Here is a 17,144-nt window from a genome sequence, read left to right as displayed (position 1 = left end):
TTCAAAGCAAGGTAGCTAACGAAGACATGTTTATCTCTTATCTTAAGGCTAAAATGATCATGTTTCAGGTGAGGTCTAGGCACAGCATGGAAGTAATTTGTTAATTAGTCAATTCTTTGAATATTTTTTACGTTGGTCGGAATTACATGGCTAGCCTAGTGTTTAAAGAGCGAATGCCTTTAAAAAGCAGCGAATCCCTTTGAAAACGGCCTAGGTGGCATCGATATTAGTCAAAACCCGTTATTCTAGTGTCAAAATTGAATACAAAGTATAAATAGGATAACTTTGGTCATAAAGTCAGTCATGTCTAAAACAGGGTAAATGCAGGTTGGGTTTTGCGCATTTTTTTTACTTGAGAAATACAGCACCAAACACCATAGTTAGATGTAAAATTGCACAACTAAAACCTTCCTCTGCGAAAACGTCAAAACTCAAGAAATCTGTAATTAGTTATCTGAGATTCATTCTGAGGATTTTGAGAAAGTGAAATAGGCTTCCTTGTCTACAGTGTCTCATGGTGACAAACATTAACCAAATGCGGAATCGGTCAGGAAACACTTCAAGACTGAAATCAAATGTTTATCTAATGAGCAACAGAAAAACATGTGCCAACAGGCGCTTTCAGGGGCTCTTTAATAGAGGGGAATCCCAGCTTTCCAATAATGGTGTCAGATTTATTTCAGTGCCGGTGGAGACAGCGAGTCAACACCATTAATGCATAGAGAATTTGTTAACTAGCGAGGTAGTATGGCTATATACACTGCTCAAAAAAATAAAGGGAACACTTAAACAACACAATGTAACTCCAAGTCAATCACACTTCTGTGAAATCAAACTGTCCACTTAGGAAGCAACACTGATTGACAATAAATTTCACATGCTGTTGTGCAAATGGAATAGACAACAGGTGGAAATTATAGGCAATTAGCAAGACACCCCCAATAAAGGAGTGGTTCTGCAGGTGGTGACCACAGACCACTTCTCAGTTCCTATGCTTCCTGGCTGATGTTTTGGTCACTTTTGAATGCTGGCGGTGCTTTCACTCTAGTGGTAGCATGAGACGGAGTCTACAACCCACAACCCAAAAGTACAGAGAGATCCTTGATGAAAACCTGCTCCAGAGCGCTCAGGACATCAGACTGGGGTGAAGGTTCACATTCCAACAACCCTAAGCACACAGCCAAGACAACACAGGAGTGGCTTCGGGACAAGTCTCTGAATGTTCTTGAGTGGCCCAGCCAGAGCCCGGACTTGAACCCAATAGAACATCTCTGGAGAGACCTGAAAATAGCTGTGCAGCAACGCTCCCCGTCCAACCTGACAGAGGCTGAGAGGATCTGCAGAGAAAAATGTAAGAAACTCAAATACAGGTGTGCCAAGCTTGTAGCGTCATACCCAAAAAGACTGCCAAAAGGTGCTTTAACAAAGTACTGAGTAAAGGGTCTGAATACTTATGTAAATGTGATGTTTTTTTTTTTTTTTTTTTTTTGCTTTGTCATTATGGTGTATTGTGTGTAGATTGATGAGTGAAACAATCTATTTAATCCATTTTAGAATAAGGCTGTAACGTAACAAAATGTGGAAAAAGTCAAGTGGTCTGAACACTTTCCGAATGCACTGTATGTAACTGATTGCTTCAGAGTTGCCCTGAGAATACCATTTCTCTGAATAAAGATTCCAAGAATCTTACCCAACATCACACAGGTATGTCAAATCAGATTTGTATAATAGCACTTGACTACAAATCAATGAGCAGTGAAAATCAGATTGCCAGTAAATAATTTCCTCCTCCATATTAGTCAATTAATCAATCAATCACACACCTCTAGTATGCCTGCAAAGGCTTAATCTGCTTGAAATTATTCATTAGCAGTAAAGGGAGAAACCGTAACAGTGGGAATTAACTGCTCTCCATCCCACAAACTTTCGCCATTTATTATTTTTTGACAGATCTCCTCAATGGGTAAGGACTAGAGGTTGACCGATTATGATTTTTCAACACCGATACAAATTATTGGGAGGACCAAAAAAATCCAATACCGATTTAAAAAAATATATATATAAATGACAATTATAACAATACTGAATGAACACTTATTTTAACTTAATATAATAAATAAAATCTATGTATTTCACCTCAAATAAATAATGAAACATGTTCAATTTGGTTTAAATAATGCAAAAACACAGTGTTGGAGGAGAAAGTAAAAGTGCAATATGTGCCATATAAAAAAGCTAACTTAAGTTCCTTGCTCAGAACATATGAAAGCTAGTGGTTCAATATTCCCAGTTATTCAATATTAACAGTTAATTAAGAAGTTATAGATTGTAGTTATGACGCGTCGACTATTTCTCTCTATATCATTTGTATTTCATATACCTTTGACTATTGGATGTTCTTATAAGCACTTTAGTATTGCCAGCCTAATCTCAGGAGTTGATAGGCTTGAAGTMATAAACAGCGCTGTGATCMAKCATTGCTAAGAGCTGCTGGCAAACGCAGTAAAGTTAGAATGAATGCTTACGAGGCTGCTGCTGCCTACCACCGCTCAGTCAGATTGCTCTATCAAATCATAGACTTAATTATAATAAAACACACAGAAATACGAGCCTTAGGTCATTCATATGGTCAAATCCGGAAACTATCATTTCGAAAAACAAAACGTTTATTCTTTCAGTGAAATACGGACCGTTCTGTATTTTATTGAACAGGTGGCAACCCTAAGTCTAAATATTGCTGTTACATTGYACAACCTTCAATGTTATGTCATAATTATGTAMAATTCTGGCAAATTAATTACAGTCTTTGTTAGGAAGAAATGGTCTTCACACAGTTCGCAAAGAGCCATACGGCCCAAACTGTTGCATATACCCTGACTCTGTTTGCACGGAATGCAAGAGAAGTGACAATTTCCCTAGTTAATATTGTCTGCTAACATTATTTTCTTGTAATTAAATATGCAGGTTTAAAAATATATATACTTGTGTATTGATTTTAAGAAAGGCATTGATGTTTATGGTTAGGTACATTCGTGCAACGATTGTGCTTTTGTTAAATCATCACCCCGTTGCGACGTAGGCTGTGATTCGATGATAAATTAACAGGCACCGCATTGATTATATGCTACGCAGGACAAGCTAGTTAACCTAGTAATATCATCACCATGTGTAGTTAACTAGTGATTATGTGAAGATAGTGTTTTTATAAGATAAGTTTAATGCTAGCTAGCAACTTACCTTGGCTCCTTGCTGCACTCACGTAACAGGTGGTCAAGCCTGCCACGCAAGTTTCCTCGTGGAACGCAATCAGCCATAGTCGGCGTCCAAAAAGGCTGATTTTTCAAGTTGTCATAACATCGGCCATAATTAAAAATCGGCCATACGCGATTAATAGGGCGACCTCTAGTAAGGACTAACTAATTCCAGGTATATTCAATGAGAGATGATTGGTTTAAAAAATAATAAATAAATAATAAATAGGTTTTACAAAAGGTTTTTCGCCCCTCAAAACCACAGTTGTTTGAGCTTTCACATATTTTCCCAAAACCACAGGAGGTCACGTGACCTTTCAAAGACCTGTGTTTATTGGTTATTATGCATCCTACTGGTGTGGCTCAAAAGGATGATGGGGACAATCTAACCAGCCAGAGGATCTATTGTACATGCTGTTTATATTCTGTTTATTATGCCGGAATGCTTTGAGCAGCTGAGGAGCAGCTGATGAAAGGGGGGGGGGGTCATTGTGTGGAGTGAATGGATCTGAAGACTGAAGTGACGGTTGTAGGTGGAGGAAGGAGGATAATATTATTTAAAAGGGGGGGGGGGGGGGGTCTGTAGAGGTAAAGGAGCACCATAGGGGATAAACATGCCCATTTAAGTCCAACTCGCTCTCTGGAGAAGGGGTATCAAAAGGAAATAAGCTCAGACGCTGTCCTATCTCGACCTCTCTCATTTGCATAATTACAGACGAGACCAGTGTATGCAGACAGAAAAGGAGTTAAGGAATAGAAATGGAGTTCAAAGTGGTGGAAAAGAACAGAGAGCGTCATACAGTAGAAGGAACAGGGGCTAGGCAGACTACATTTAGACTGATGTGAAGCTGTTAAGGTAAACTTCTCAATTGGCCTGACACACGCATAGCTTGTGATGTGGTCTGAGACAAGGTAGACACATCACAAGACATTTGCCTCAAGGCATGAGCAGTAAGCACCATCTTATATCTGATAATTAAACTGTATTTGAGATAATAGGCAGTGATGTACATGTACAGTGCCTTCAGAAAAGTATTCGCACCCCTTGACTTTGTCCACATTTGTTGTGTTACAGCCCAAACTTAAAATGGCCTACACACACAAAATTACAAATTAATACAAAATTAAAAGCTTAAATGTCTTGACTCAATAAGTATTCAACCCCTTAGTAATGACAAGCCTAAATAAGTTCAGGAGTAAACATTTGCTTAACAAGTCTCATAATAAGTTGCATGGAGTCACTGTGCGCAATAACAGTGTTTAACAGGATTTGTGAATGACTACCTCATCGCTGTACCCCACATGTAATGAATTACCTGTAAGGTCCTTCAATCATGCACTGAATTTCAAAACAGATTCAACCACAAAGACCAGGGAGGTTTTCCAATGCCTTACAAAGGGCACCTATTGGTAGATGGGTAATTGAATATCGCTATGAGCATGGTGAAGTTATTATTTACACTTTGGATGGTTTATCAATACACCCAGACTACAATGATAAAAGGTGTCCTACCTAACTCAGTTGCCGGTGACGAAGGAAACCGCTCAGAAATTTCACTATGAGGCCAACGGCGACATTAAAAAGTTTAATGGCTGTGATAGAAGAAAACTGAAGATGGACTAACACTGTACTTACTCCACAATACTAACATAAACGGCAGAGTGAAAATAAGGAAGCCTGTACAGAATAAAAATATTCCAAAACATGCATCCTGTTTGCAGCAAGGGACTAAAGTTCATTAGCAAAAAATGTGCAAAGAAATTAACTTTGACCTGAATACAAAGTGTTRTGTTTGGGGCAAATCCAACAACACGTCACCGAGTACCACTCTTCATATTTTCAAGCATGGTGGTGACTGCATCGTGTTATTGGTATGCTTGTCTTCGGCAAAGGACTAGAGTTTTTCCTTCTAAAAATAAACTGAATAGAGCTAAGCACAGACAAAACCCTAGAGGAAAACCTGGTTCAGCCTGCTTTCCAACAGACACTGGGAGAAAAATTCCCCTTTCAGCGGGACAATAACCTAAAACACAAGGCCAAATATACACTGGAGTTGCTTACCAAGATGACATTGTAACTAGACATTCATTTTTGACATAAATCTGCTTGAAAATCTATGGCATGACTTGAAAATGGCTGTATAGCAATCATCAACAACCAACTTGACAGTGCTTGAAGAATATTAAGAATAATGTGCAAATGTTGTACAATCCTGGTATGCAAAGCTCTTAGACTTACCCAGAAAGAGTAATAGCTGTAATCACTGCCAAAGGTGATTCTAACATGTGAATACTTATGTAAATGAGATATTTAATTTAAGAAATTTGCAACAATTTCTAAATACATGTGGGGTATTGTGTGTAGATGGGTGAGAGCAAAACTMTCTGTTTACACTGAACAAAAAATATAAAACGCAACATATAAAGTGTTGGTCCCATGAGCTGAAAGATTTCAGAAATGTTCCATATATACAAAAAGCTTATTTCTCTCAAATGTTGTGCACAAATTAGTTTACTACCCGGTTATCTAGCATTTCTCCTTTGCCAAGGTATTCCATCCACCTGACAGAAGCTGAATAAACATCACAATTACACAGGTGCACCTTGTGTTGGGGACAAAAAAGGACATCAAAAGGTCCCGTTTTGTTACAACACAATGCCAAAGATATCTCAAGTTGAGGGTGTGCAATTGGAATGCTGACTGCAGGGAAGTCCACCAGAGCTGTTGCCAGACAATTTAAGTCTACCATAAGCCACCTCCAACGTCGTATAAGATAATTTGGCAGTACGTCCAACCGGCCTCACAACCGCAGACCACGTGTAACCACGCCAGCCCAGGACCTCCACATCCAGCATCTTCCCCTGCGGGATTGTCTGAGACCAGCCACCCGGACAGCTGATGAAAATGTCAGTACACAATTTCTGGAAGCTAAAAATGTCCCAGTTCTTCTATGGCCTGCATACTCACCAATTGAACATGTTTCGGATGCACTGGATCGTTGTGTACAACAGCGTGTTCCAGTTCCTGCCAATATCTGGATTGGTTCTCTGATCCATGGAGCTACTTTCTTTTTTTAAAGGTATCTGTATTCCAAGTCATGTAAAATCCATAGATTATGGCCTAATTCATTCATTTCAATTGACTGATTTCCTTATATGAACTGTAACTCAAAAATGATTGTGTGTTGTGTTTATATTTTTGTTCAGTGTAATTAGTTTAATTCAGGCTGTAACACAACAAAATGTGGAATAAGTCAAATAAATATGAATTCTTTCTGAAGACACTAAATCGGTGAGCCAACCGGAGAACAGACAGTTGAGGAGAACGTTATTTCTAATTAATGCTGCATCTTACTTCCAGTTGACTACTGCATGTACAATGAACATGCTACTCACACAGGGGAGAATAATATGGAATAACAATATAAATCAACTCGTGCAGATTCACAATAACCTCTTCTTTAGAGCGACAGTTTCTGACCATATAATCAATGCAGTGTTCCTTCTGCACCAAATAATTAGTGCCATGAATGGTATCTAGCCACTGCAGTCACAAATACAAAAAGGGGAGGACTTGAGCTATAGATCACACACACAAAAGGCTACAGAAGTTATTTTCCCCATTCAAGATGATATTACTAATCCTAATTTACAGCCACGTAATGAGCACCCAGCATGTTTGGTCAGTGAGTCTCAGAGAGGAGAGACTCCCTGCATCCATAAACTGAAATAAGAGCATCACATGCCTGGCACCCTGGTCTGCAGAATGAACTATCTTAAGTTAAGCCCTTTTCCCTCTGAGGCAGCTTAGAAAGTTACTGATTCTCAACACCATTCTCCACAGAACATGTCTCTGTGTCCCAAATGGCACCCCAAATGGCACCCTATTCCCTTTATAGTCCACTACTTTTGACCAGGGTCCCTAGGGCTCTGGTCAAAAGTAGAGCACTATAGAGTTGGCTGGGAATTGCCAGGGACCTCACGATTCTCTACTTTCACAATACTTTGGTGCCGATACGACATGTATTGCGATTATCATGATGACATATGTATTGTGATGATGTTCCAAACATATTGCTCACCATGTCTGCTGCAGAGGAACAAGATTTCGATCAGTTAAAAAAAAGCTGAAAACAAATTGGCCCCCTATTAAAAGATGCGATACGCAGAAATCACTCACCATTTCCTGTTGTTTTCTAAAGTTCTAAAGGCTTGACTAATTTCTGTTTGACAAAACAAGAAATGTATTGTGTAGTGAATCATTGTACCATATAGATAACCAATAACATTGCATTTTCAGCTGGTGTACAAAACCGAAAGTAAAATACGCACCAACTTAATGGGATGCATAGAAATAGGGCACAGAGAACATATCTACAGCTTCTTAGAATGACATATCTAACATTTCTATGTGAATTTGGTTGGTCGCCCAAAAAGGTACATATTGCAGCTTTAAAAAGGAGAACAAGCTGTGAAGGAAAAATACTGGAATTTTGGTGCAGGTACAGCTAAATAATATTGTGATAGTGAAAACAATACGATATACAGTGCCTTCAAATGTATTCATACCCCTTGACTAATTCCACAGTTGTGTTACAGCCTGAATTCAAAATGGATTAAACATTTCTCACCCATCGGTGACATTTTTAAATTGATGTACACTGAACAAAAAATGTAAAACGCAACAAAGTCAAAGATTTGACTGAGTTCTTAAAAGGAAATAAGTAAATTGAAATAAAATTCATTAGGCCCTAATCTATGGATTTCACATGACTGGGTATGCAGATATGCATCGATTGGTCACAGATACCTTAAAAAAAAAAAAGAAGGGAGGGTGGATCAGAAAACCAGTATCAGTATCTGGAATAACCACCATTTGCCTCGTGCATTATGCTGAAACATGAGGTGATGCCAGGGGGATGAATGTCACGACAATGGGCCTCAGGATCTCTGTGCATTCAAAATGGCCACCAATAACTAGCAATTGTGTTCATTGTGTGTAGCTTATGCATGCCCATACCATAACCCCACCATGGGGAACTCTGTTCAGAAAACCACCTGCCCACAAGATGTCATACATACTGTCTGCAATCTGCCCGGTACAGCTGAAACCGGGATTCAACCGTGAAGGGCAAACTTCTCCAGCGTCCCAGTGGCCATCGAAGGTGTGCATTGGCCCACTGAAGTCGATTATGACACCGAACTGATGTCACGTCAAAACCCTGGTAAGGACGACGAGTACACAGATAAGCTTCCCTGAGATGGTTTCTGACAGTTTGTGCAGAAATTCTTTGGTTGTGCAATCCCACAGTTTCATCAGCTGTCCTGGTGGCTGGTCTCAGGTGATCAAACAGTAAAAAAAAAAAATATATATATATATATATATTTTTTTTTAAAGGAGGTCCTGGGCTGGCGTGGTTACACGTAGTCTGCTGTTGAGGCCGGTTAGACGTACTGCCAAATTCTCTAAACTGACATTGGAGGCGGCTTATGGTAGAGAAATGAACATTAAATTCTCCAGCAACAGCTCTGATGGAAACACACCCTGAATCAAAACATGTTATAAATCACTGCTGTGAGTGATTAACAGCTTTGCACACCTGGAATGTACACCTGGAATGTACAATATTTCCCCAAAATTATTTTCAGATTTCTTCAAGCTCTGGCAAATTGGTTATTGATCATTGCACGACAAACATTTAAGTCTTGCCATAGAGATTCAAGCAGATTTAAGTCAAAACTAACTAGGCCACTCAGGAACATTCACTGTCATCTTGGTAAGCAACTCCAGTGTAGATTTGGCCTTGTGTTTTAGGTTATTGCTCTGCTGAAAGGTGAATTAATCTCCGAGTGTCGGTTGGAAAGCAGGTGTTCGCCTGTGCTTAGCTCCATTCAGTTTCTTTTTTTATCCTGAAAAACTCCAGTCCTTAAAGATTACAAGCATACCCATAACATGATGCAGCCACCACTACGCTTGAAAATATTTGTAACAAACTTAACATGGTGTTCATGACAAAAGGTGAATTGCTTTGCCACATTTTTTGCAGTATTACTTCAGTGCCTTGTTGCAAACAGGATGTGTGTTTTGGATTTTTTTTTTTTTTACAGGCTTCCTTCTTTTCACTCTGTCAAATTAGGTTAGTATTGTGGAGTAACTACAATGTAGTCGATCCATCCTCAGTTCTCTTATCAAAGTCATTAAACTAACAGATTTAAAGTCACCATTAGTAAAAAAAAAATAAAAAAAATCCACTTTGACATTATGGAGTATTGTGTGTAGGCCAGTGACAAAAGAAAACCATTTTAATGAAGGCTGTAACACAACATGTGGAAAAAGTCAAAACTAATATCCCGATATGCAACCATCGCCCCCGCCACCGTATCACTACTGTAAAGGGAATAGGGTGCCATCTCTGCCCAAAGTAAGCCTTGCTCGAAATTTCTTCAAAAGCAGCCTGCCTGGCATGTCCAGCCTGAAGTCGACTGAGTATCAGCCAAGGGGCGGCAGGTAGCCTGGCTGGGTAGGAGCGTTGGGCTAATCCCCAAGCTGACAAGGTAAAAATCTGTCGTTCTGCCCCTGAGCAAGGCAGTTAACCCACTGTTCCCCGAGCGCCAAAGACGTGGATGTTGATTAAGGCTGCCCCCCACACCCCTCTGATTCATAGCAATCGGGTTAAAATGTGGAAGACATTTCAGTTGAATGCATTCAGTTGTACAACTGACTAGGTATCCCCCAAAACATCAGTTCATACAGGGCAAGCAAGAGACTTGATGTAATGCCATGGTGATCTCTGCTTAAGAACACAAGATGGAGAATCACTTTATGACAGGGCCACAAAGCCCTAAACGGATTGTGAAATAACATAACTCAGGCTGGCTGGGTCAGACTCAAGGCTTCTCAAACAGAACTAGATCCCACTTTAAATAAACTGCAACTGTCAATGCTTAGTGAAGCCTTCTAAACAATTTATACTGCTTATATAGATATTTCTAAAATTGTAGTTTGTTTATGTGATTCAGAACTATTTTGACAAGAGTATCGTAATGGTGATGGCCTTAGTCCATGAGAGGTGTGTTAAGCTTAACAGTCCATCCTTTCTAAAGGAGAATAACCCTCCTTATATTACTCATAAGAGTCCCCATAGAGGCATCAGTTTCTCTCTCTCGGCAGTGATTTGTCATTACCCATCTGCCTCTACAGGCCTGCTGCTGTGGTAGGACAGCAACAGACAGCCCCCTGATAAGTCTTCCTTTCAGCAGCCCATCTTCATACTGTCTGACCTCACTCACATCCTCTGTCCCAAATGGATCCATATTCCGTTCATGGTGCACTACTTTTGACCAGGGCCTTATGGCTGGCATTTGAACGACACCCAACACATCCACCTACACGCTCCTTTCCAATCATACTATGAGCAGTCCCCAGTACTCTCACTCTCTTCTTTAACCTCCCTCCCTATACATACAGTACCAGTCAAAAGTTTGGACACACCAACTCATTCAAGGGTTTTTCTTTATTTTTACTATTTTCTACATTGTAAAATAATAGTGAAGAGGTCAAAACTATGAAATCGGAATGGAATGGCCGATTTCAAGTTTTCATAACAATCGGTAATCTGTATTTTTGGACACCGATTATGGCCGATTACATTGCACTCCACGAGGAGACTGCGTGCCAGGCTGACTACCTGTTATGCGATTGCAGCAAGGCGCCAAGCTAAGGTGCTAGCTAGCATTAAACGTATCTTATAAAAAACAATCAATCTTAACATAATCAGTAGTTAAACTAGTAATATCATCAACCATGTGTAGTTATCTAGCTTGTCCTGCGTTGCATATAATCGACGCGGTGCCTGTTAATTTATCATTGAATCACAGCCTACTTCGCCAAACGGGTGATTTAACAAGCGCATTCGGGAAAAAAGCACTGTCGTTGCACCAATGTGTACCTAACCATAAACATCAATGCCTTTCTTAAAATCAATACACAAGTATATATTTTTAAATCTGCATATTTAGTTAATATTGCCTGCTAACATGAATTTCTTCTAACTAGGGAAATTGTGTCACTTCTCTTGCATTCTGTGCAAGCAGAGTCAGGGTATATGCAACAGTTTGGGTCGTTGCTTACTGTGTGAAGACCATTTCTTCCTAACAAAGACCGTAATTAATTTGCCAGAATTGTACATAATTATGACATGACATTGAAAGTTGTACAATGTAACAGCAATATTTAGACTTAGGGTTGCCACCCATGAGATAAAATACGGAACGGTTCCGTATTTCACTGAAAGAATAAAGGTTTTGTTTTCGAAATGATAGTTTCCGGATTTGACCATATTAATGACCTTAGGCTCGTATTTCTGTGTGTTTATTATAATTAAGTCTATGATTTGATAGAGCAGTCTGCCTACCACCGCTCAGTCAGCAGCATGCTCGTAAGAATTCAGTCAAACAGCACTTTCCTGCATTTGCCAGCAGCTCTACGCTGTGCTTCAAGCATTGCGCTGTTTATGACTTCAAGTCTATCAACTCCCGAGATCAGGCTGGCAATACTAAAGTACCTATTAGAACATCCAATAGTCAAAGGTATATGAAATACAAATGGTATAGTTAGAAATAGTCCTATAAGAACTTCAACCTAAAACTTCTTACCTGGGAATATTGAAGACTCATGTTACAAGGAACCACCAGCTTTCATATGTTCTGAGCTAGGAACTTAAACGTTAGCTTTTTTACATGGCACATATTGCACTTTTACCTTCTTCTCCAACACTTTGTTTTTGCATCATTTAAACCAAATTGAACATGTTTCATTATTTATTTGAGACTAAATTGATTTTATTGATGTATTATATTAAGTTAAAATAAGTGTTCATTCAGAATTGTTGTAATTCTCACCATTACAAATAGAGGTCGACTGATTAATCAGAATGGCCGATTAATTAGGGCCGATTTCAAGTTCATAACAATCGGAAATCTGTATTTTTGGACACCGATTTGGCCGTTTTTTTTACACCTTTATTTAACTAGGCAAGTCAGTTAAGAACACATTATTATTTTCAATGACGGCCTAAGAACGGTGGGTTAACTGCCTCGTTCAGGGGCAGAACGACAGATTTTTACCTTGTCAGCTCGGGGGATTCAATCTTGCAACCTTACAGTTAACTAGTCCAATGCTCTAACCACCTGATTACATTGCACTCCACGAGGAGCCCGCCTGTTACGCGAATGCAGTAGAAGCCAAGGTAAGTTGCTAGCTAGGATTAAACTTATCTTATAAAAAACAATCAATCAATCAATCATAATCACTAGTTAACTACACATGGTTGATGATATTACTAGTTTATCTAGCGTGTCCTGCGTTGCATACAATCAATGCGGTGCGTATCGTTGCTCCAATGTGTACCTAACCATAAACATCAATGCCTTTCTTAAAATCAATACACAGAAGTATATATTTTTAAACCTGCATATTTAGCTAAAAGAAATCCAGGTTAGCAGGCAATATTAACCAGGTGAAATTGTGTTACTTCTCTTGCGTTCATTGCACGCAGAGTCAGTGTATATGCAACAGTTTGGGCCGCCTAATTTGCCAGAATTTTACGTAACTATGACATAACATTGAAGGTTGTGCAATGTAACAGAAATATTTAGACTTATGGATGTCACCTGTTAGATAAAATACGGAACGGTTCCGTATTTCACTGAAAGAATAAACGTCTTGTTTTCGAGATGATAGTTTCCGGATTCGACCATATTAATGACCTAAGGCTCGTATTTCTGTGTGTTATAACTAAGTCTATGATTTGATAGAGCAGTCTGACTGAGCGGTGGTAGGCAGCAGCAGTCTCGTAAGCATTCATTCAAACAGCACTTTACTGCGTTTTGCCAGAAGCTCTTCGCTGTGCTTCAAGCCTATCAACTCCCGAGATTAGGCTGGTGTAACCGATGTGAAATGGCTAGCTAGTTAGCGGGGTGCGCGCTAATAGCGTTTCAAACGTCACTCGCTCTGAGACTTGGAGTAGTTATTCCCCATGCTCTGCATGGGTAACGCTGCTTCGAGGGTGGCTGTTGTCGATGTGTTCCTGGTTCGAGCCCAGGTAGGAGCGAGGAGAGGGATGGAAGCTATACTGTTACACTGGCAATACTAAAGTGTCTATAAGAACATCCAATAGTCAAAGGTATATGAAAAACAAATCGTAGAGAGAGAATTAGTCCTATAATTCCTATAATAACTACAACCTAAAACTTCTTACCTGGGAATATTGAAGACTCATGTTAAAAGGAACCACCAGCTTTCATATGTTCTCATGTTCTGAGCAAGGAACTTAAACGTTAGCCTTCTTACATGGCACATATTGCACTTTTACTTTCTTCTCCAACACTTTGTTTTTGCATTATTTAAACCAAATTGAACATGTTTCATTATATATTTGAGGCTAAAATGATTTTATTGATGTATTATATTAAGTTAAAATAAGTGTTCATTCAGTATTGTTGTAATTGTCATTATTACAAATAAATAAATACAAATTGGCCGATTAATCGGTATCGGCTTTTTTGGTCCTCCAATAATCGGCATCGGCGTTGAAAAACCATAATCGGTCGACCTCTAGTTATTGGTAATGTTTCCAGAGACATGCAAGGCTGCCTGAGAAAAACATGCTGGTTATATTGAACCCACACTACCTGATTATGTTGTCCCATTCCAGCACTCAGAAGTAACTTGGAGAGGAGAGCCAAGGGCGAAAGACACTGAGCCTGTATAATACAGACAGTCACAGCCTCCATCCACCACTGTAGGTTCTAGTGGCTTGGACATACCCAGTGTTTGAATTAGGCTGGTACACACCGGTACCAGCACCTGAAATGTTCTACTGCTTTAGAACCAGCACCTCATAAAATATTGGCTTTAAAATATTGTGGAATAATGTCACCTAAATATATACAGTACCGGGCAACCAAAATGAGTACCAGACTCCTTTTCAGTCAACGGACACATCCACAAGAAATACTGATGATGAGAAATGGGGAAAACACCAAAAGTGGTTGATGTAAAATGTACAGACTTTGCCAATCATGGATATTCAGACATGCATGTTGCAGAGCAGACCACTCAATATTTCAGAGAATTGCATCTCTACATGAGACATTCAGCTTGAATAGGCTATACCCATTTAGTAGACACTTTGAATGGATCAATTGTAATGCATATTAGCATGTGTGTCAGAGTGCTATACCATGTCACCATTGGTGTGTCTTTCATGCTGAAATTGAAAACAAAGAGAAGCACAAAGGAGTCTTTCTTTATGAAGAGGATGCTGTCTGCTCTGTTGCACCATGGGGGCGTCCCAAATGGCATCCTATTCCTTATATATTGCACTACTTTGACCAGGAACAATAAGGCTCTGGTTAAAAGTAGTGATCTTTATTGGGAATAGGGTGCTATTATTTGGGGCACAATCCCATATTTCAACATGTCACATGGGACTGAGAGGCAGACTGGATTGCCATGTTGCCTGCCCCCATGTACAGTAATAACAGCACACATTCAGATAAACCGGCCTATTAGAAGCATTATAAATCAATAACACAGACCCACTGCCAGGGAGGGAGGACAGAAACCCTAGCTAAGTGGAATATGCTTAGTAATGATTTCTGAATGGCATTTGGAAAGAGTCTCTAAGGAATTAAAGAAAACTTAAAATAAATCCAATATCGGCCTATAATAGTTAAGAGCAAATTAAGCAATCATTACAATGTTGCCAGTAAATGTTTCCGAAATGTTATCGCTATTGGCTACTTGGCAAACCAATGCAATAAAATTCAGCGTGAACTTCAAAATGGTTAAGTCCTGTTATTTATCAAAACACTCACCACCAGCAGACAGGAACATTTAACTTTAGGCTAATATTCTTATACATTAGGCTATTATTAAGATATGGGCTGCTTAAAATACTTCACCGTCGATATTCTCTCGGTCGCTGATATGTTGCAGGTTGCAGCCCGTATCCTCCCTACTCAACTCCGGCTCCGGGTTGTGCGACTCCAGCCTCGAATGGGCATTTCTCCGGAGCTTCGGGCTCGAAGACACACAGCAAGAGCTCGTGCTTCCCATCTTTCCAATCCGTTACAATATTGCTCTCTTCGAAGAATGATATTAGTCGGTTCAAATTGATACTGAAGAGGGGAAGAAGATCAGAGCACCAAGGGTGAAACCGTCGCTGCGACCAGCAGGTAAATGCACTGTTATTGATAAATCTTCGCACAGTCAACGAGATACTCAATAGACGCAGCAGAGAAACATGACAGATTTTACACTGTAAACCGTTGCAGCCAGCCAGCCCACCTTCCTTTTAGCTTCCACAGTCTGCCAAGCCCACGCATTAACCACACTATTGACTGCTATTTAATCAGACGTGCCAGGGGTGTAATCATTAGTCCAAACAGTTGCAAAATGATTTGCAACAAAATCGGCATAATAAACATCTTGCCAGGGCCGTATTCATTACACTCATTCTGTTGCAAAACGTTTCTTAAACGGAAGCAAACGAAATGAAACGGGGAGTTAGCTACCTGAATCTGTCCAATATAAACTTTCTTTTTTCTCTGTGTGCTTCCGTTTAGTTGTAAAACGGTAAACGGTTTCCGTTATGAATACGCCCCTTGACGTGTCCGAGACGTCGTCGTTTTAACAGAGGGGAAGAAGTGAAGCGAGAGGTTTTACTACTCTCAAAATCTGTCCACGAAAATAAGCGTTTTTGAATCGAGATCAATGAATAAGAATTGTTTTATCGAGGTCAATGAGAGAGTGTAGCATTTGGTAAACAAAACATTTGAATTGCTAATTTGCTACTTGAGGCTTTTATAGAGATAGAGGACTCATCATGGCTAAAACCTGTTTTAGCATGGATATTGCCATTGAGGGCTTCCACCAAGTAGTCAACTGGGTATGGTTTCCTATGAGTTGGAAGCAGGGTTGGGTAAATTACTTACTTTCTAAATGTAATCCAATACAGTTACTAGTTACCTGTCCATAATTGCAATCAGTAATGTAACTTTTGGATTACCCAAACTCAGTAACATAATCTGATTACATTCAGTTACTTTTAGATTACTTTCCCCTTAAGAGGCATTAGAAGAAGACAAAAATGTATGTTACCAATTGAATGACATCTACTGCAGGTTAAATCAATGTTAAAGTTTACATAGCTGGCCATATATGGATGTTAACTTTTACTTTATGGGTTGGTTATGAAGGCTTCTTCTACCCCATCGCTTTCTACATCATATAATAATATGATTAAATTATATCTTTACATCAAAAACCAAAGTCTATCAGAATTCCAGTCATTCCAATAAATGTTACACCCCTTAATCTTCAAGAATAGGACTTGTAAATATGGAAGTATAGATTAGCCAAATAAAATCAAATGCTATTGGTCACATACACATTTAGCAGATGTTATTGGGGGTGTAGCAAAATGCTTGTGCTTCTAACTCCGACAGTGCAGTAAAATCTAACAAGTAATATCTAACAATTTCACAACATATACCTAATACACACAAATCTAAGTAAAGGAATGATGAATTAAGAATATATAAATATATGGACGAGCAATGTCAGAGTGGCATAGACTAAGATAAAATAGTATAGAATACAGTATATACATGAGATGAGTAATGCAAGCTATGTAAACATTATAAAAATGAATAGTGTTCCATTTATTAAAGTGTCCAGTGATTTCAAGTCTATGTATATAGGCAATGTTCTATGTGCTAGTGATGGCTAGTTAACAGTCTGTTGGCCTTGAGATAGAAGCTGTTTTTCAGTCTCTCAGTCCCAGCTTTGATACACCTGTATCACTGACCTCGCCTTCAAGATGATAG

At 39.3% G+C, this 17,144-nt stretch overlaps 1 protein-coding gene across 5 annotated transcripts in view; it reads right to left on the bottom strand.

Annotated features, from left to right (window-relative positions):
• Positions 1-15,905, bottom strand: part of LOC111956876 (cyclin-Y) — a 37,633-nt gene extending 21,728 nt beyond the window's left edge. For 2 of the 5 annotated variants that reach the window (XM_023977562.2, XM_070436550.1), the window contains exons 1-2: positions 15,831-15,905; positions 15,219-15,434 (exon numbers count right to left, since the gene is read on the bottom strand). In XM_023977562.2, coding sequence (XP_023833330.1) covers positions 15,219-15,372 — 154 coding nt within the window. In that variant the 5' untranslated portion in view covers positions 15,373-15,434; positions 15,831-15,905. The other 3 variants (XM_023977563.3, XM_023977564.2, XM_023977566.2) reach the window with 3 other exon arrangements.
• Between the last annotated feature and the right edge of the window lie 1,239 nt (positions 15,906-17,144).

This window comes from Salvelinus sp. IW2-2015, linkage group LG32 (assembly GCF_002910315.2).
Source record: "Salvelinus sp. IW2-2015 linkage group LG32, ASM291031v2, whole genome shotgun sequence".
In the NCBI taxonomy this organism is placed as follows: Eukaryota; Metazoa; Chordata; class Actinopteri; order Salmoniformes; family Salmonidae; genus Salvelinus; species Salvelinus sp. IW2-2015.
The sequence above is the reverse complement of the archived record's forward strand: the minus strand, read 5'-3'. Positions and strand labels throughout refer to the sequence as shown.